Source organism: Leptinotarsa decemlineata, unplaced genomic scaffold (assembly GCF_025532065.1).
Source record: "Leptinotarsa decemlineata unplaced genomic scaffold, Ldec_3_MD MMD2_tig00026330_RagTag_RagTag, whole genome shotgun sequence".
Lineage (NCBI taxonomy): Eukaryota > Metazoa > Arthropoda > Insecta > Coleoptera > Chrysomelidae > Leptinotarsa > Leptinotarsa decemlineata.
The window spans coordinates 8417510-8439428 of NW_027412690.1; the positions used below are offsets into that span (position 1 = coordinate 8417510).

General features: G+C 38.2%; 1 protein-coding gene across 1 annotated transcript in view; it reads right to left on the bottom strand.

Moving 5' to 3' along the window:
* LOC111511070 (Lysine demethylase 3) overlaps positions 1–21919 on the bottom strand; it is a 701967-nt gene that overhangs the window by 499674 nt on the left and 180374 nt on the right. Inside the window, exons 5-6 of the mRNA XM_074183020.1 lie at positions 10135–10219; positions 2945–3042 (exon numbers count right to left, since the gene is read on the bottom strand). Coding sequence (XP_074039121.1) covers positions 2945–3042; positions 10135–10219 — 183 coding nt within the window. The remainder of the gene's footprint in view (positions 1–2944; positions 3043–10134; positions 10220–21919) is intronic.

Here is a 21919-nt window from a genome sequence, read left to right on the forward strand (position 1 = left end):
AAAGTGTGACTTTCAATGACCTTCAACATGACTTATGAATTTCATATGACGCAGCCTAAGGTCATTGAAGGTCAAAGCCAAAGTCATCTGAATGTTACCTGGTCAAGATCCTGTGACGTGGTACAAGGTCGTTTCAAAGTCAAGTGGCGGGGGAGAGGAATTCGGACCGGTATAAATCAACTTCTGTTGACGTCATTATGGTGGTAGTAACACTATTATCATAGTACTGCGGGTGGAGAATCGACGGAACAAATGACTACCTTACACGTGAAAATAATTCACATCAATTCTTCTTCAGAAAATATTACACGCGCGCCTCTGAACCAGAACGATGATTATGAGCTATCTCTCCCCAGCCCCGAACATCGGAAAACAGCGAGTAAACAATATTTCAATTGATAGATTTTCAGATCGTTTATTTTCGTCAGAACGACGGGAGGGATATTATATCGATTTTGCCAGGCTGAACAAGAGGTTTGTGTTCCATATAGATAACAAAAGAGTTGAAGTACGAGGGAAGTGAAAATAGTTGGCTGATATAAAGTATCATTGAAAATTTTTGATTTGAACCAGATAATATTTATAATTATTGAATTCATCTATAGAAGTTTTCAATAGGTAATGAGTAGGGAAAAAAAATAAGGATCAATGATTATTTTAGTAATTCAGTTTGAAAAACTCAAAATTGAAGGAAAAATCGGAGAAAAACTTTCACAGCCGGAGATAAGAGTGTGAAAGCTAATTTCCGGGTATTTTGGCCGTGATCTGCAGTTGCTTATGTCCGACGTTTCGTCTACTAATGCGGTAGATATTATCAAATGCGATGTGGCAACGGTCGCAGTGCCAGAATTGGTACTCCCGTTGTTACGAACGATGATTCTCCATAACAATTTTCCTCACTTTCTCAACATTTGCATCGGTTGTTGATGTGCTAAGGTGTCCAGGGTGAACTTCGTCATTGTCCGGCACAGCACAGCACGGCCCGTCCCGTCAAAATACGGATAAGATTGGAACAATGAAAATGAATGGACAAACGAAACAAGAGCTCTGCTCTTATCGCCAAACCACTTTGTTCACATATTTTGTTTTAATTGTACTCTAATATGTATACTTTGTGAATAAAGTTATTATTATTATTATTATTATTACGCAGTTACCCAGGAAATGACTCAGCATATTCAGCACGGTTCTAAGGTTTTTCCAGAATATTCGATGAAACGCACATCTACATCAGCAGTTCCTGATCATGTAAATATAGGAGAGCATGAGGACGCCTCATTCTTGGTAATATCGCGTTAGTTGAAGTGTTTGTTGTATTTCCAGCGAAATGAAGTTGAGTTTGATTATACAGTGTAGTCAATTATTGGTAAAGCCACGGGGAAAACGTAACATTTGGTGTCAGAAGTGGGATGCATCCGTGTCCAGTATAAACAAGCCCTCCTCCTTTGGGTACGCCAGGACCGGTGCGCTGGTCAAATGTCTCTTCAGGGCAGCAAATGCTTGCTGGTAGTCTGGAGACCAAACAAAAGCTGTTCTCTTTTCAGTTAAGCTATACAGAGGTCTGGCGACTTTTCCAAAGTCCTTCACGAAACACTGGTAATAGCTACAGAGTCCATGGAAGCTTCTTACGTCGTGCTTGCTCTTCGGTGCTGGCCATTCTTGCACTACTTCTCGATGTTTGTCTCCGAACACCAAAGAGACTGGGATAAATTGGTTCCTCATTTTCTGTTGGCACACAGGAGCTCCCAACATGACGCGACAGGTTATACACCACCCATGTTGTTAACTGGTACGGAACTGAAGCTTCCGATAGATGTATTGTATGGCAGTCCCTTTGAAGAATCTCAAAAGGTATATGAATGCAGAGTATATGAATGACCTGAAGGAGAGACTGGAAATTGTACACGAATTTGCCAGGACCAAATTACAGCTATCCAGAGACAGAATGAAGATAAGATTCGACAACAAATCAATGCCAGTGAGCTTCAAGAAGGGCGATGCAGTGTGGCTCTACCAACCCCAACGTCGGAAAGGTTTGTGTCCCAAGTTGCAGAGACCATGACAAGGACCTTACTTGATAACCAAAAAGATGAACGATCTGGTGTACATAATCCAATTGTCACCCAGAAGCAAGCCTAAAGTTGTCCACATAGAGAGGCTGAGTCCTTACATAGGTCGTCATGTTCCCTCTTGGAATTTTGTTCGGGGGCGAACAACCTCAGGGAAGGGGGAGTGTTGTAAATCATGCCAAACCAAACGTGACATAGCTGAGAGCGTGAGAATATCCGATGTTACCTGCCGCTCGAGAAAGAGCAAGAAACATGCTACCGATGTCGATAGAACTTCGGCGAAATTCTATAAACGCTGGCTGCAAGCGTATTCGGCAGTCAAGTACACAGTGAAGTGGACGTAACAGTGCGGTACGCGAAGTGATCTAGTAAGGCGATAGACATTCAAATATTAGTTGAAATTTTTAGTTGAAGTGTTTGTTGTATTTCAAGCGAAATAAAGTTGAGTTTAATTATTCAGTGTAGTCAATTATTAGTGAACCTACGGGGAAAAATATGACAATATAAACATTCCTCTCGAATTACTCTATCTATTAAAAAACCCACATCAAAATCTGTTGCGTAGTTTTAGACGGGTGTTACACGCTCAGTTTGGTATCAGATCAATCCATGACCTTGATCACGAATGAATTGATGACAAACTGATTGACACATGAACGACATACTCTATCATTAATCAGTAATAGACAGTAATATCATACATAGTTATGTCGTTTATGTGTCAATCAGTTTGTCATCAGTTCATTCGTGATCAAAGTTATGGACTGAACTGATGCCAAACTGAGCGTGTAACACCCGTCTTGAAGATATAACCATACGCAGGAACAGACAGCGGAAAGGGACTTTGTTTTATACTATGTACTGGCCAAACTTACCTGATGTGGTGAATGAGAACTTTTTTGGAGTAAGGCAGATGATCTTGATCTTCTTGGAGTTATGCCTACGTTTTCACCTCGCATGATGGACTCCACCACTAAAACAAAATATTCGTTAGCACCTCAATTGAATTTGTGAACGACACGTTTTAGTTTCTATAGTGAAGGTTTTCAAAATCATGGATTATACACACAGTAATATTTCTCCTTTCCGCCTCGTGATTCTACATCTGCTCAGTCATAAATTAATGGAGATCTTCAAGCAATCTTTGACACTTCTACAATCCATAAGCTCAAGCTGAAGTTTAATAAACCTGCAATAAAGGACCTGCGAAGAACAAAGAGCTCACCAACTCTACTTTTCAAGTCCGCATCGAAAATGAAATACCTCTCTTCGTGACCGAGATAAAAATATAGTTTGATCCAGAACGCTTCTCTGAACATGTCAGCTATCTGAACCAAACTTCTTATAACGTTCTCAGGCAGCTGTCTCCAAATCGTGATTTGCTCAAGACAAACTCAAAACTAAGATTATGCTAGTCACTGATCATGTACAAAATTTCTTATTGCGACAGGTTATTTTCAATATTGTAACTTTCACAGTGCTTGTGAAATTACTATGGATCTTTATCAAGTAACCGCCGAATCAATCAGAAAAAAAAAGAAAAAAATTGTTTTACACATTTTATGTACCCCCTTTAAGGAGCTGTATCTTAACAAGGGATGCTCCAATGAAGTTTCTTTATATGAAAGATCCTATCTTTTTTTCGATGAGGAATCACCTTCTCAAATGTTTTACACTTATTCAGTTACACCCTGTATTTTCAATTCAGGTTAGAATTTAGATCACTTCATCACCTTGATAAAAGAACAGAAAATGGTTGAAATGTCCTTAATAAACCCGAAATGAGAGTGACATTGCGCTCCTGGTTTATGAAGTTTCATAAAGAACTCGGATCGAGACGGAAGAAAAAGAAACGAAAATTAAAATAAGAGACCACTTTGCGGTTTTAGCCCCCACACTAACTGTATTAATAAAACTTTGATGTTATGATGGAAAAACTTCGCAGGAAAATCTATAGGAAAACTTCTTAGAAGTTATAAAAAGTTTCCAACTGGGAAGAAAACTCATTTAAACAGCGTCAAAAGTTTTCCAAGTTCCCGAGGAAACTTTGCCGACAACTTCTGAGGGTAGATGAATATTAAAGAATTGTGATGTTGGTAAAAATGGGGTTCTCAACAAGTCGATCCAACTTTTCAGAAAGATAAAAGTGATTCGGTCCAATTCAATTTGAAACTGATCGAGCATCATATATTTTAATCCTTTTAAAACTTGGGGAGGATTTCTGGATTTTGCGGGTTTGATATCGGAAAGTTCGAAATTGGATGTATTCACTAGTAAAGCAGGTCGAAGATATATGAGTTCACAGAAACGAAGTCATGAAGAGTTGTTGGATTGACAGACGGCTAATTGTTGGATCGACTGGATTGACTGACGGGGCTAATGAGCCCGAAACCGGTCTGCAGTGTGCTCGTTCCAAAATTGAAGGTTGACTCTTTCAGTTGTATTGCCATTTGCACATGCAGGAAATATTCTGTGAAGATTTCTGCACTGACGCCTGTTGGATATAATCCAATGCTTCTCGTGGTATTAGCCAGGGAAGTGGTTGTTTTCTGATAGGCGTCAGTCCATTCAATGTACTGTGTAGGTATATCCGTGACGGACTTGAACATCAAAAGTTTATTTCTTTAGATTTGTTGGATTGATTTTTATCATTATCAAGTGTGTATTCCCCCGAACGGCGAAACGGAAAATGATATATAGGGTCTTTCCTATTTTGCCAAATCACCATGGTTCAGTAAACGATCGACCAACACCCGTACGTCGGAACGTCAGATCTGCTAAAAACATCGCCGCTGTCTGTGAGAGTATGCAGGAGAATCCAAGGCAGTCGATTTGATGTCGCTCACAAGAACTTGTTCTTTCGCAGACCAGAACTTGACGAATTTTGCGTTGTGACTTGAGCCTGCGCCCGCACAAAATTCAACTGACCCAGGAACTGACAGTAAACGATCATAGACAACGACGTGTGTTCGCTGAATGGACTCTGGATGGCCTCATCTTCAGCGATGAGCCCAATTTCTGGATGAATGAGTACGTGAACGAACAGGATTGTCAAGTTTGGAACGATCTAAGAGCTTCCAATTCATCTCAAAAAAGTTTGGTGTGGGATTTTGGTCTGGCAACGTCTCGGTCCATATTTCTTTGAGAACGGCGTTGACCAGGCTATCACTATCAATGGCGAGCACTATAGATTGATGATTACCAACTTCTTTTGGCCTGAATTGTATGATCCGGACACCAACGACATGTGGTTTCAACAGGATGGCGCTACATGCCACACAGCTTATGCCACATTGGATATTTTGCTCTGCACGAGTAATGGGGGTGAACCAACCCTTGATTCTGTGATATTGATAGGTGGTCCAAATTTTACCATTAAGGTGTCGTTTCCCACTGAATCGAGAGTGCTGATGTCGAATCTGATGTTGTTTTTGCCAGCACCATGATACTTTGGAACATTTTAAACGTTTCGACTCACAGCACTCAATTGTGCATCACCCAGGAATCGAGTTTTAAGGGATGGGGGTGAACTACCCCTAAATTCTGTGATATTGATGAGTGGTCCGAATTTTGTCATTGAGGTGTCATTTCCCACTGGATCGAGAGTGCTGATAACAAACGAATCTGATGATGTTTTTGCCAGCACCATGATACTCTGTACCATTTCAAACGTTTCAACCCATATCATTCAATTTTTCATCCCTCAGGAATCTAATTTTAGGGAATGGGGGGTGAACTACTCATGAATTCTATGATATTGATGGGTGGTCCGAATTTTGCCATTAAGGTGACGTTTTCCACTGAATCGAGGGTGCTGATGTCGAATCTGACGTTGTTTTTTCCCAACTACCGCAAATTTTCAGTTGGCGGATTTGGTAGAAGAATTTTATAATTTTTTTGGAAGTCTGCACATACCTGATTTAAATCTTAGCATTATTTTTGATTGCTAGACCAATTATAACTCTTTCTGTAACATTGTATGTATTAGATTGTTTCAAAGGTTTGTTCCGCTTTATGTGTTTACTTCAAACTGTCATTTGAATCAGTACACTTTTGCCGAAGTGACCCAAGTCGATTAATTCCCTGAGCATGAAAATTGTGTGCTCGGGTTTCGTTGAAGTTGACGAAGGACATTTTTGCCTAGTCCTGATTGGCGAAAGTTCTATCGGTGAGAACCTTATCGAAGTGCTTGAAAAGAAGGTAGTCGCCAAAATAAGAAGCAACGGCCACTGAATACTAGAGAGAGAGAGAGATGCCCAAAATCATATGAATCGTCAGGAATCACTTTCTATGAAATTTTTTTATTTCCGTACAATCATTTCTTCAATCGTAGATTTCAAATATTTCCTTGAAAATTCGTAGTCACTGTAGAATTTCTCCTCATCGTGTAACGTGTCTTGAAAAATAAATGGAAAAACAAATTCATCAATTCACTCTTCGTGAGAATTTCAAAAGGCAGTATATGCTAAAAATATAGAAAGGAATTTCATAATTATTTATAGTTTTGGCACGTTGCATAAGCTTTTGTGACTTTATAGAAATCATAACATTTCTCAGGCGGACAATTATATTTTAGTGCATGCGATATATTATCAACTTTTCCCAAAATATTTGAACGATGGCCACATTTCATTTAATATTTATTTATTTGAATCATTTCAGAATTCCATTGGAAAGTGCTTGTAAAAATATACTTGTACGAAGTAGAAACTATTAGAGTGTAGTTTCTTCAATATTTCAACTATTTAACAGAAAATTCATGAGGCAGTGTGACCATTTATCATCTATACTTTTCAGTGGGAAAATTTGGGGAGAACCATATCTATATTTGTATGAGATTGCAGAGAAAGATCAATGAGTGCAATTATCTACTATGAAGCCAAATTTATATCAGAAAGAAAAACTTCCAAAATCGGTCCAACTCAAGAGTCAATAGTGGGACCTATGCTGTTTATATTTGTAGGACGGTTGCCAAAAGATGTGCCTTTTGTAAGTTTATGTACACAGTAAGTATAATTTCTATTTGTATATGCACCACATTTGATGACTCATCCTAAAAAATATATTAACCAGTGGAAAACGAACGCCATTATTTTTATTGCATTTTCAATAAGCGATGAGTTATCGTGCAGGAATTCGGTGAGAGTCTAAAGAAGTTTCCAATCGGGGTGTTTGTACTTTTTTTTAAGACATAACACAAACAATACAGGAAAATCTCGCTCTATGAGCGCGAAAGTAGCGATTACGTTGGATTTGAATCGTTGGAGATTAACTTCATTTGGTAAAATATTCTCAGGAAGTTCGTTCCACATAAACATGGGACTCCAAATGAAAGAGTTTTCAAACAGTGAAGTTCGAGGTGTACTAAGTTGCACCTCAGAACAATGAGCAGCTACACTCCGTTGCGAATTTCTCATAGATACCGCTCTTGGTGGAATCAAATGTGCCAAGAAAGTATCTATAGAAGAGAGGCAAATCGCTAACCTTTCTTCGATGTTCCGGACTGTCAAGGTTGCAAATGATGTTCGTCTCTCCAATCGGGCGAATAGCTCTCTTCTTGATGGAATCCAGCAGCTACAGGGTATGTTTAGGGGCGGAGCTTCATACATGAAAACAATACTCCGTAGAAGGTCTGATCTAAGCTCTATAAAGCAACAAAAGTTGCTGAGGTGTGTACAGTTTTCTGATTCGTAACGGTATTCCAAGATTTTGAGAAGCAGTCTTCGCAATTCCAACGATATGATTGTGTCAAGACATATGTATCTATAGAGTAGGGAGGGTGAGTGTAAGCCCACAGACTTAGGGCACATGCGACCCATTGTATATCCTCCCGAGGAGTTGTCCTCCGAGGTCATCGTCCATCCTGTCCTTTCCAGGAAGGTGGACAGGTCACTGGGAGACATCTCCTTTATATGGGAAGCTGTAGGCCATGACTCGCCGAACACACACTCTCTCATTGACGATAACTTAGGGCACTCGCACGGACATGCCAGACTGTCTCATCTTCCTGTTCACACATCCTGCATAGATGTTTGTTCACCAGCCCCATATTATGGAAGTGTTTCCTTAGTTGACAGTGGCCAGTCAGAAATCCTACTGTTAGGCGTAGATTTTTCCTGATCATTGCCAGATATTTCTTCGGCGCCAGCTTCCTAGGGTCACCCAAGGTGATCCTGCCAAGATTACATCTTTTTGTTTCGTCTCATCTCTTTAAGGATTGAGCGTTGGTGAACCATTTGACTAGTTCCGCAAATGTCGAAGTCATCAGGCCGTGGGTGCTACTGGGTCCTAAAATTCATGGTCCAGCCGCTTCCTTGGCTAAAGAGTCGGCAATGCGATTACCTTTACTACTGTCATGCCCTTTAACTCACCTCATGATAATGTTATTATCTACCGCTTTGGCTAAATCTTGGTGGCACTCTAGTACTAGTCCTGAGATTATACGTTGACTGTTCAAGGCTAATAGGGCTTGTCTGCTGTCAGTGCAGATTGTTATGTTTTTGCCAGAAATTCCTTTCCTGGTTATTTCTTTCGTGGCGATTGAGGTACCAGCCAGTTCTGTTTGGAACACATTGGTTCTTCTTTCCATTCCCCACTCAATTCTTAGGCTTAGTGATCTGGAGTACACTCCACACCTCGAGCCTTCTTTGGTTTTTGGGTCGTCTGTATAAATCCGTATTGCATTGGTAGCATGTTCTGCTTAATTTGTATTTTGTAGGGTTTATTAAACACAAACCTGGGTTCAATTGCATCGCTTGTGCAGCAGAGGTTTCGTAGTAAGCGCTTCCCGCCACAGACCCAGCCTCAATTGACCCATTTCTACTTCGAGGTTTACACCAGCCGTGCGCAATCGTACCATGGCCATTAACGCAACCTCCTTAACGTACAGATCAAGAGGGGTCAGACCCGTGATTAATTCCATTAATTCTCATGGCTCCTGTGATGTTCAAACAAGCCATTCGCTGTATTTGGTATAATTTTTAGATAGTCGTTGCTTGTAGAACCTTCGGTCCCCATGCAATACTTCCTTACGTTAACATAGGCCTTATTATTGCAGTGTAGATCCAGGTGAAAACAAGGGGTGGAAGACCCCATGCGCGTCCCACTGTCCTCCGACATTGCTTATAAGCCACGTATGCTCTTTTTGCTCTACTCTGTAGCTGAAAGTTCCATGTTAGCTTCTTGTCGAGGATAGTACCAAGGTATTTTACCTGTTCAGAGAAGTTCAGTTTGCTTTTGAAGATTTCGGGAGGTTTTGGGCCCGTTAAATTTCTTTTCCTGGTGAAAAAGAACATCTCAGTCTTCTTGGGATTGGTCGACAGTGAGTGTTCCTTACACCATGTTTCTGTTAATTTGAGCCCCTCCTGCGCTCTATCGCACAGTGTGTTTACAAATTTGCCGGTCTGCAAGATAACTATGTCATCTGCGTATGCAATTGTGTAGAACCCATTTTTGTTGAGGTGATTAATCAGGGTATCCAGAACTATGTTCCAGGAAAGGGATGACATATTGGACAAGACATATTGGTGTCCATTTCAACACCCAACAATCTTATCCAAGCAGAAAGCGAAATTATCTGTCCTGACATTGTTATATCCGGTTTGGAGACGGAAACCCGATGCCTGGGTTTTTGGACCATTGAATTGAACCTGGTTATTTTCACACCAATTCGAAATAACTTCTAGATCCTCATTGAGATTTGCAACTTCCTGCTGCCGGTGTAGATGTGCATCCGCAGTCGATGTCCTGGAATCCAAATGGAATGACGAGACAAGTGTACAATCGTCAGCAGAACAATATATTGGATTCTTGGCTTTCTCTAGTGAGTCGTTGATATACAAATGAAATAGGGCTTGATACAATATGGCTTCCTGATGGTAGAAGTATTCGAGAGATATCCATAGACGGTCAATGATTTATTATTCTGCTTGGGTCGTTTCACCTATATGTGATCAGAATTGCGTTAATTTTATGGGATTCCTATTTCAGTAAAACATTTCCTTGTGAATTGTTGTAGGTAATGATAAGTTAATCGAAAAAATATAACTCAAATATCATGTCTTACCTCCATCGCCAATGAGTCGCATTTGAACCAAGGCGGGGTCTTCATTGTGTTCTTCCAAAACAGTATCATCTGTTAGTGTCAGGTCCTGAAAAAAAAACGAATTACAGTGGAGGATATTCAAATTTTATAGCATATGAAGATGTCTTCGACTTTTGGAAGAGAATGGTACTCGCTTTTTTTCTCAAAAATTAATCTCTCCGTACATAGTTATGATGCTAGTTATTTGACATACAAGATAGGAAACGGTTAGATTTTTTCTGGCTACTTGACATACAGAAACTTTTTGTAATCTACAGGGTCTTTCAACAGGGCCTTCCGACTTCCGGCTCCGTAGCCGATGTCCAGGAATCCAAATGGAATGACGAGACAAGTGTGCTGTCGTCAGCAAAGCAATATATTGGATTCTTGGTTTTTTCCAATAAGTCGTTGATGAACAATAAAAAGAGGGTTGAAGAAAATATGGATCCCTGGGGAACACCAGCGTTAATGGTGAAAATATTCGAGAGATATCCATCGACGGCCTCTCTCAGGGAACGTTCTTCCAGAAAGCTGAAGAGCCATACACGAAAGTGATACGACAAGCCATAGCATCGAAGTTTGGCCTGCAAATCCTCATGCCACACACCGTCAAAGGCCTTAGAAATATCAAGCGCAACAGCTCTTGATTCTTCATGTTTCTCGATTGCGTTATTCCAAATATGGGTGACATATGATAGAAGGTGGTCGCCTGTTGATCTTTGTTTCCGAAAGCCATATTGATGCTCGCTCAAGATGTTGAAGCCTTCCATATATTTGAGGATTTAGTGGTTCACGACTTTCTCCATGATTTTTGATATCACTGATAGCAAAGAGAAATTGCTTCATCAAATGGGGTGTTTGTTCGGGCAATGTGGTGGTTGAACTTGAGTGCACTGGTTCGGTAATCGATCGACCAACACCCGTACGTCGACGAAACGCTAGATCTGCCGAAAACATAGCCGCTGTCTGTGAGAGCATACAGGAGAATCCTAGACAGTCGATTTCGCATCACTCGCCCAATTGACTATAACAAATCCAATCAATAAACGAATTTGATTGATTGGTAGAATTTCAAAACTGAATTCTCCTATCGTGTTGAGGATTATTATATTATTCCTCACATGGTACCGCATAATGCGTTTATATCTTTGTGTTGAAAAATAAAAAAATATGATGATCACCAAGTGATTCCATATAACTTTGATAACTTCTTCTTTGCAATTCTCTTTCACTCGACCTCATTCGCCCAACGATGTAGCAAAACAAATAATAAAAGTGAAAACATCGACGACGAAGTAGTCTGCCGGGCAGTTTATTTCCGTAGGTTCAAAATCCAGACCGAGAAGTATTTATGTTTGTTTGAGCTGCCCACATGAATAATGTTTGTAAATTATTCTGGCCCGAGTCCACGACTTTTTTATTTGCCAGTTATAAAATGTTCGGAATTAATTGAGTTGACGCCAAATCCCACCCAGCCATTTAAAAACGAGAAAAAAAAAACACTTCGTAATTTCATACATTGTTTCGGATTGCATTCGTTCATGACTAATTTTAACGATGCGGTAAATACGAAACAATTGGAAAGTTTAACGTACCGGAAAAAAATGGTGTGTGATGAAGAAGTTACTGATTGCAGGAAATCGAGAAGTAAATTTATCAACGATAATAACGAGGTATCATCAGTTTTGCAAAAACAAGCAGTAAAGTACAAATAAACTAAATATTAACTCTTACGATAGACTACCGTGAATTATTGACTCAACATACAGAAATCATTTCTGCTTTTACTCAGAGATAGACTTCTTCACAACGTATTTAGCTCTAGCTACATTTCCAGTAAATATGTCTTTAATCTCATGCAAATCATGGTCAGCTTCATTTCTGGTCTTCTGTGATAAAATGAAAGTGATAAGTGTCCAAAAACCAGTAAATTTTTTAGGTCTTAAACGATACAAAATGCAAATATGATTTAAAGTATATTTTTTACTATAATTATTTACTGTAGAAAATATTAGTCCGGTCAAATTAGACCAAAAAATAAAAGTGAAACTACCTAAACTCCCACAAAGCTGAAAATCAGAAAGATTGTTTAAAATATGATTAAAAATAAAATTTCAAAGTTCCCCATCTTTCCCCTGTATGGAAAAAAATTTATAAAAAAAAGAGTAAAAAAAAAGAGTTTTTCGCGATTTTCAGCAAAACGGTAAGTATTGTCATAAAAATACTTGGGACAAAAATTGTAGATCATAAAATTATCTAAAAAAAATGTATCAATATTGTTTTTCCTAAGAGCCACCGTTTTAAAACGATTCAAAAAGTTGTAAAAGTTGTAATCGTCATAATATGCATGAGTACGCCACGTATATACATCTCTGTAGTTATAATATATGTTAAAATATTTTTCTATCTTATAATATTAAATATAGATAAGTTATAACTATAAGAATATCAGGTAAAATGAAACTCAGTTCCTTAATTGATACGCCATTGTGACCTTGAGACAACATCTGTCCCCTGTTCAATTGTGTGCGTAGCTCCTCATCAACATCTTTTTCGGGTATATTACCAAGTTCAAGTGTGGCTTGGTTATCAGCTAGACCCTACAGACTGGGGTTGGAAATTGGTCAACAATTCATAAGAACCAGTCCAAACTTCACTTCTCCCCCTCATGCCCCCTCCCAGGTTGAGTGCCCTGAAGTAGAAGCTTCCCCCCAGCTATTTAGCGAGGAGAACCTACTAGCCCACTCCATCCACCGTCGCTCTCCGGGCGGTCCTCAACTTGCTGATGGGCACTTCAGCAAGATTGACATCTGACCTCTTTTTGGTCGAAAGTCAGCCTTTAGGTGCTTTTACTTTCTTATCGAATCGTTGTTTTATCTGACTATGCCTAACTGAATTTAAGCATGGAGGCCCCCAAAAACTAACCGGCGGCTTTGTGTTAACGCATCGAGCGTTTCTCAGTGTATCCAAGAAAAATTTTTAGAGTCGCGATCGCGGTCGAAGTGTTCTTCGCTGAACCTACCTGGAAGAGAGTGTATCTGGTTAGTGTTATACTTACCTAAGTCGCCTGACGGCGACTAACGGGGGCGGTCTGTTATTCTGTTTAGTCAGCCTGGGATGTTTGTCCCTTTCTCGGAATCTGGGGTCATCCACATTTAACGCATCGTGTAAATCGCGGAACGCTGGATTTGAGTGCGATCTGATTCTATCGAACGTGCTTTCTGCAAGTTCTCTCATATACACGTCCACATATTGCGTGTCCAGGTCTAAGTCTCTGTATATAAATCTATTGGGTGTATAATAAGGTGCGTTTACAGCGGCCCTTACGCTCGCATTCATAAACGATTGGATCTTCTTCCTGTATGTCTGCGCACACTGGCCCCAGGCAGTGCATGCATCCAGTATTATTGGCATTAGGATCGTTCTGATCATTAGTAACTTCACTTTCAATGCCATGTTACTACTTCTTCCTATGATCGGCGCCAGGCATCGTCTGGCCTGTCTGGCCATTCCTATTCTCTGCTGTACGTGGGCCTGTAATGTTAGTTTCCTGTCTAGGATGACCCCAAGGTATGTCGCTTTGTTTGTCCACGGAATCTCTTGTCCGTTGAAGGTGACGTTGCCTTACGGTTGTACGAACCTGCGAGTGAACAGTATCGCCTGACTCTTGTCAGGGTAGATACTGATCCTCCACAGGTTAGCCCACTTCTCCAATCTGTCTACCTGTTGTTGAAGGTATCTCGTAACGTGTGCTTGACTCGTAGATCTCGCCAGCAGGGCCGTGTCGTCCGCGTAGAGCGTCAACTTGTTAAAGTTTTTCTCTGGCTTGGGTACGTCTGCCACTTCCACCTAGGCCGGAAAAACTGCTGAACACAATTTTTTGCAACAACAGAAAGGGGTGCAGTGCTAAATATAGTTGCAAAAAAGCCGGACTGTTTTGTTCTCTGGCATGTACACATTGTCAAGGCCGATCGTGCTTTAATATTGAACAGTGGAGGATCCGTTTGATTTCAACGAGGCGACATCGCTATTAACGCAGTTTACATGTACTCAGGATGAAGATGAAGAAGAACAAGAAGAAGAAGAACAAGACGAACAAAAACAAGAAGATCAAGAAGAAGAAGAAGTTGAAAGTTACGACTTGGACGATTAAATTTCACTACTTTTTTTTAACTTAAATTGCTTTAATCTTATCAATCTCCGCTAACGAACACCTTTATATTATATGATACGAATATTACCGAACTGCATGAAACTTTGTCCATTAAAAATAAAACTCCACAGGCTCAGATGAAATCTCTATAAAAATCCTAGAAATTATTCCGATAAGAATACTCGATATATTAGTTAGTCTAATAAACAATTCATTTAGAGAAGGAATCTTTCCAGTTTTTTTGAAGAAGTCGATTGTGTTAGCATTGCCAAAGGGAGAAGTCATCAATGGTCCATCAAGTCTCCGTCCAATTTCTCTAATCTCTGTAATGGCTAAATTGATAGAAAAATTAGTCAAAACAAGACTCCTTTGCTTTCTGAATGAAAACAAAATAATAAGTAATTGCCAGTTTGGTTTCCAAAAGCAAAAAAACACTTCCGATGCCATATTTATATTTCTTTACAATGTTTATTCCAACATAAATGACAAAGAAACAGTGGCAGTGGGTCCAAAAACAGAAAAAGTCACTGGGGGCCAGATCTGTAGAATACGGTGGACGCGGAAGCAATTCGTAGCCCAATTAATGCAATTTTGCCATTGTTTTCATCGATTTGTTACACGGTGCTTTGTCTTGATGAAGAAGCTCTTTCTTTTTTTGTCAAATGGGGCAGTTTTTCCTCGATTTTGTATTTCAAACGCTCCAATATCGCTATTTTATAGTTGATTTTGAGGGTTTTTTTCCTTTTGAAGATATTTTATAGTCGCTTTTGAGGGTTTCTCCTCTTAAAGATAGTCATCTGTGGTGTCATCTGTGTGTTAGCCTGTTAATTTTTCAGTCCACCTAATACACACTAATTGCACTATCCATGTATTGTTTCTTTTTTTGTGAAATGGGGCCGTTTTTCCTGGATAACGCTATTTTATAGTCGCTTTTGAGGGTTTTTTCCTTTTTTCGTCTATAGCGTCATCTGTGTGTTAGGTTAGGTTAGGTTAGGTTAGGTTACCAAAGATGATTGCCGAAGTAAAAGACATCCTCGAGAAATGCGACAACATACTCACTCCTCAACTGAAACGATGTCGAAACTCCCAAAAATCCACAAACCGGGAAAATCAATGCGCCCCATCGTGTCAGCTATTGGATTTGCTACCAACCAAATAGTAAAGTGGCTCACTAAGGAATTTGAAACCTTGTCTATTGCGGAACCAAGTTTTAGTATAAAAAACTTTTTATAGTTCATACAACATACAAGAAGGTGAGAGGTGCAAGAAGATGAGATTTTGGTTTCTTTTGATGTTAGTTCCTAATTTCCTAGCGTCCCAATTCCACAGATCTTGCAATACCTCAGGGAATTACTAGAGAAAAATAATTCCAATAATAACGAAATCGATGAATTCGTTTCTTTTACTAATTTCTGTATGAAACAAAATCAGTTCCAGGTAGAAGGTTGCTTTTATGAACAACAGGAAGTAACGGCCATTAGAAACCCCTTGTCCCCCTACCTTGCAGACCTGTTTATGAGCAGATTCGAAATGGAAACCAAAGAAAAGTCGAAGTATTTTCCTAGGATTTGGCTAAGGTATGTGGATGATATTTTCGCGATATTCGATACTGAAAAATGGAATATTGAGGACTTTGTTTCCATTTTAAATAATAGATGTCCATCAATAAAATTCACGTATGAGTTAGAAAATAAGGGACAACTACCATTTCTTGACGTTTTGGCAATGAGAAGCCAATATGGAGGGTTAGGATATGATATATTTAGAAAAGAAACAAGCACGTACAGGTATATTCCTGACAGTTCACATCACAGTGGACAGCACAAACGTGCTGGGTAGAATTTTTTAGTGCATCGTCTTTTGACTTTCCCTCTAACACATGATAGGTTCACAAAAGACAGACGTACAATACAGGAAATATCAGCCACTAACGGTTTCTCGAGGGGTATATAGATGACATAATAAGGAAGAAGAAGTTTAGGTTAAGAATGAACGAAATCTCGACTTTCAGAAAGTACAAAAACCAAGATAAATACATCTCAATTCCATACCACCAATATACGAAGAACTTTGAAAAGATTTTCAAGGAACTAGGTATGAAGGTGGTTTTTAAAACAAGTCATTACACTACAGAGCCTTTTGGAAAGTCCAAAAAACAAAGTCGAGAATTCGGAAAAGTGTGGAATATACGAAATTGAATGTAAGGACTGCGATGCAAAAATTATGGACAGACAAAAAGATCTATTGAAGTAAGATATAAAGAACACATAACACACTTAAAATATGGAAGACCTGAAAAATCAGCAGTCGCCCATCATATTTTGCAACAAAACCATTCCATAGACTTCAGTTCATTAAGATTAGTTAGACAAGTTAACAACAACAGGCAACTAGATGCCTATGAGAGTGTAGAAATAAGTAAACACAATAATATTATGAATAACGATGACGGACCTATACCAAAGAGCATACTATATAGCTTGTTAAAATAATATAGGGTTTACTGATTACTACATAAGGACACAATACCAAAATAAATTTAGATAGGCAATATTGTGAAATTAATTTTTATATAGCTGAAAATTGTTTCATATAAAGCTATAACAGTTCAACATATATTGTGAAATAATAGATAAGGCAAAATTGTAAAATTAATTTAGGTTGGTATACTTGTATGGGTGGTACACCTGGATGGTTTACCTGTATGCGATATCTATATGGCATAAATAGCGTTAGCTTCGCGTTAGTTACTAGTTTAATCTTCCTCTTTGAAGATGATCACTTGGTGATCGAAACACGTGTCGAGGTGTTGAAAATAACGATTTGGTGTTGAAACAAAACTCCAGTAACATTCATTGTGTGTTAGCCTGTTAACTTTTCAGCCCACCTATCACGTACTAATTGCAGTATCTATATTTTGTTTCTTTTTTTGTCAAATGGGACCGTTTTCCTGGATTTTGTATGTCAAACGCTCTAATAACGCTATTTTATAGTCGCTCTTGGGTTTTTTTTTCCTTTTAAAGATAGTCATCTGTAGTTTCATCTGTGGGTTAGCCTGTTAACTTCACAGCCCATCTAATACATACTAATTGCAGTATCCATGTTTTGTTTCGACATTTGAATAAAGGAATAAAATTAAGTACCTTGAAATAGCAAGAAATGACACCATGCAGTGTAAGTGCGAGGTAAGGCAAGCTTCTCTCTCAAATTGTTTTACAGCATTCGTGATATCTCGATGGGCTTGAGTTTATCTCTTGTCTGATAATTTTAAATACAATAAAAAATATTTGATAATCGGACTCTCCCAAACCCGTGATTCAAAAGTTCCCGTTACTTCCAAACATACCTCGTACATTCCCAAAAATATCATGTGCCCCACAAGTAGCCCGACTGAAAGATTAACTTCTAATTGGCGTAAATAATAAACGCCTGGCGTCACTCCAAGCTTCATAAGAATTTTTACGGTGACCGTCCAAGAGTGCCTCTGTATATTTAGAAGTTCAAAATTAGATTATATTACGTGTAGCAAGAAAATACGAGAAACGAGACAACCACAGCGATGTAGTTCACTCTTCTCTCTCCCGTGCAGTGATTTATGCGACCTATATTTACTCAACCCAAGTCATCTTTTGGAGTTCCAGACCTTTTCGTTTCATGAATCGCTGCCAATATTTATGTTTCCTCGACGATATGGACTTTTTCCCGAGATACAACTTGGAAATGTCTTAGGCTTTCCGAAGCGAACGGGAGAAATAAATCACCCGTATTTTCCTCCACGCTATGAGAGGAACTGAAAATATGTGATCGACTGGAAACAAACGGAATCGGGGTTGACGGTAATGCCATAAATCAATCACTATTAGTGACATTACACAGTAAGGCGTTTAGAGAAGTCAGATGAAATTATGAACATTGCTTCGTCTTTGAGGGCCCTTGAATGGGTAATAAACGTGCAGAATTTACCTCCAATTATTCTTCCAACTTGAGAGTCATCTAAATTTTACATTTCTTCTTTGGAAAACATTGCAACCTCAGTGCGTTTTTCTTGTTTTCTTCTCTAGGTCAACGATACCCAAGTGTATATGTTCTGAAAAACTGCGGTCACTTATAACTGGATATTCTGGAAAGTATCCTCAATAATTTTTTAAATGCAGAATGTTCCCCTTCCACGCTTAAATTGGCAGGAATCTCCTCAATTCGTAGAAAAATCTTTAAAACTGCATGCTTTGCTTTCCAAAAATATTAATTTTATACTCATTCTAGACATATTACTTCTATCAACTATAGACTTAGATATTGTTTATTTAGATATTTTATATTCTTTATATGAACTATGTTATATCATCATTATCAACTTCAGATTCAATTGAACCTCCCCGTCTGCCCATTTATTCCCCTTCCCCCCTTATCTTCTGCACTGTGCCATATGTATGTACAAAAATGTAAAACAAGAGAAGAATAAATTATTATTATTAATATTATTGTTTATAATCAACTAGTTTATTGTTTTGATAAGGTAGTAGTGAAACTGATCCAGTCTTATTTGTCTGACTGTTGAGGATTACAGGAATACTTCTCAATCAATAAAAAGAGGAGTTCTTCAGGGATCACTATTGGGCCCTCTTTTCTGTATAATTCATATCAATGATTTACGACATATTTTTACCTCGAATGTATACCTCAAATGTATCACATTTGGCACCAGTATGTCAGTGAAGATGACGGTTGCGATTCTTAAGGAAGTTTTGAATCTGTTCAAAATCCATTATGAAACAAGCAAAAACCTGGTTTTGGACAAACAAGCTTGTGATGAAAGGTTGAAAAGAAATAAATTCTCTATTTCTGAAACCAGAAAATCATACATATAATATTGAAAATGGTTCAGACCTAAAATTTCCTGGATGAAGGTGTGAATGTTCTTATGGAATGCACATTATATTCAGTATTTGCACTAAACTATATAGTGCTACATTTGCCACAAAAACCATCAAAAACTGCATGGGAGCTGACGCCCAGTTTTTCCGGCATCCCACGCACCATTTGTGATGGGTCAGTCTCCACTAGGGTGCTCAAATCCTCATCTTGGATTCCTGTAGATCAACCAATTCGGAGATCGTCTTTGAGATTAAAATTCCTGGAACGAAATTTTGCAAACCAACGTCAAACAGTGCCTTTATCAACACTATCATTGCCAAATGCCTGGTTATTTTTCGGGATGTTATGGCAGCGCTTTGGTTCAGTTTGAATTTGTAGAGAAAAAACGGCATCATATAGTATTGAGCTGAAAAGTGGCAAAAAATTAAAATAACCAGAATCAATGTATAGACTAGAAGATTATATATAACCTAATACTAGAAATTAGGATAACCCAATCACTTCTCAAACCCGGTTACGCAAAATGGACTATACAGGCTGATTCACGGTGGATGGCACATTAGACGTTTCTGGTGAACCAGACAACGGATCACTTTGAAAATTTAATGGAGGGCATATTCGGACATTCTCTAGCCAACTAAAATATTTTCGACAATGCGGTGTTGCCGCTTCTATTAGAAAGCAGTAGCAACTTCGATTTTTCAAATGGAACACTCTGTATATAATATTATTTTTGGAATCTCCAACAATTGCCCGACAACTTTTTTTGATATTTCCCTATACCTATCTGTTACCGTTTTCGAAATAAAAATTAATTTCAATTTTTTTCTTCGAAAATCATGACTTCTAAAAATGCCGATATCTTTTAGTTAAGAAGTACTATGATATCGAAATTTGGTTTGGAGTTAGGTGATACTTGGACACTTCCCACACGTCAGCCTAATCTCCGTTACTTCAATACAGAGTGGTAAAAAAATACAGTTTTTTCGTTTGCTTAAAAAAGTTGCTGAAATTTGATTATTTTAAATGGAACACCCTGTATATTATTGAAAATTCGGAAAGCTGCTGAAATTTGCTTTCTTTCTATGTATATCATACCTATACCTAACTAGTCAAGTTTCGGACTTATGAACATTTATTTGTGAAAATGTCCCTTCAGAATGGTATTTCCATTCGGTATTTGGTAAGCAGGCCATGATTACTATTTGACAGTAGCGTTGTGACATTCTCCTAATAATATCGACATTTTCGTCACTTCAGAAGTTGCAAATACCTTCAAAGCGATGGAACAAAACTATTCAAACGAAGTTCTTATGAATTTGTTTATTGTTTTTGGACAGTGTGACAAAATTATCAGCAGAACATGTAGAAAGTTCAATGAAATGTATCCGAATCTACCGCCAATGAACCTCAAGAAATTTATACGAATTATATATATATATATATATATATATATATATATATATATATATATATATATATATATATATATATAATATATATATATATATATATATATATATATATATATATATATATATATATATATATATATATATATATATATATATATATATATATATATATATATATAACCATGTATTTTTTCACCCTTGTATTAATGTGTTTAATTATAAGGTTTCTATATGTTACTGTATTATCTACCATTGCATCAATCTGTTTCATTTTAATATCTCATGTCAATGCTATAAAAAGCCATAAAAACAAATGCTCCGACTTGTGAGAATATAAATTTCACTATGCTATCAAATCGCATATCATTATCCGTACTAATTCACAGAACGAAACAAAATTCACCTCGCCGTTCATAATAAATCCAGGCAGACTTGCCCGACCCGTAATTATGCAGTTGAATCCACTCATTTGCATATAATTCGCTACACCGCCAACCGCCATCCAGACAAACTGTTGAAATTTCCGTGATTACCACCGCAATAATTCAACTTCCAACAAACTTCCCGAAGAATATACAAACAATACGTAAAGCTAACGTAATTCCCACAACCCCAAGGAAATAACCCCGGTGCCCGCCGCTGGCTCCCCGTGCGCCTCCAACCGCCCAACTATCTCCATTAAACAAAGTTTGATAACACAAATTCGCCTCAAACAAAGTTTTTCAATGCAAACTTTCCTAATGAATTCAACTCGAACTCCCCGGAGTTGTAAAACAGAATTTATATCTATCTCCCGTCTCTGTCGCTTCAACTTTCTTGTTGTGAAATGTTCGCTTATTTTTTTCTCGTGCTCCCTTATAAATTTCGTAATTATGAGACTTTCTTTTCACAGACTTCTTTTCGGAAGGAGACGATTCGTTTAGTTTATTCGAGATGAATGGAACTCGGAAGTGATGGGATTCTGAAGCAGTCGAGTGGATTTGTGGCGAATGAGAAGTTTAGGTTCTAGAGGAACATTTCAAATGTGTGTCAACTCGGTTGGCAATCGTGGAAAGTGATATATTCAACATCAAGTTACTAAAGACTACAGACTACAAAAATTTTGTGGACCACATCTTACCCTATCAGACCAAATCAATATTTTTGAAGAATCAACGTCCATGTGCAAAATTCAAAATTCCCAAATCAATTCCGAACTTAAATGATAAAAGTAAAGATATCATTAATTACAGAAACTTCCAGGAAGCTATCAACAATGGCTTGATGAACACGCATAGAGTTTTGATGAATAATGCAGTATATGGAAAGACAATGGGAAACTTGG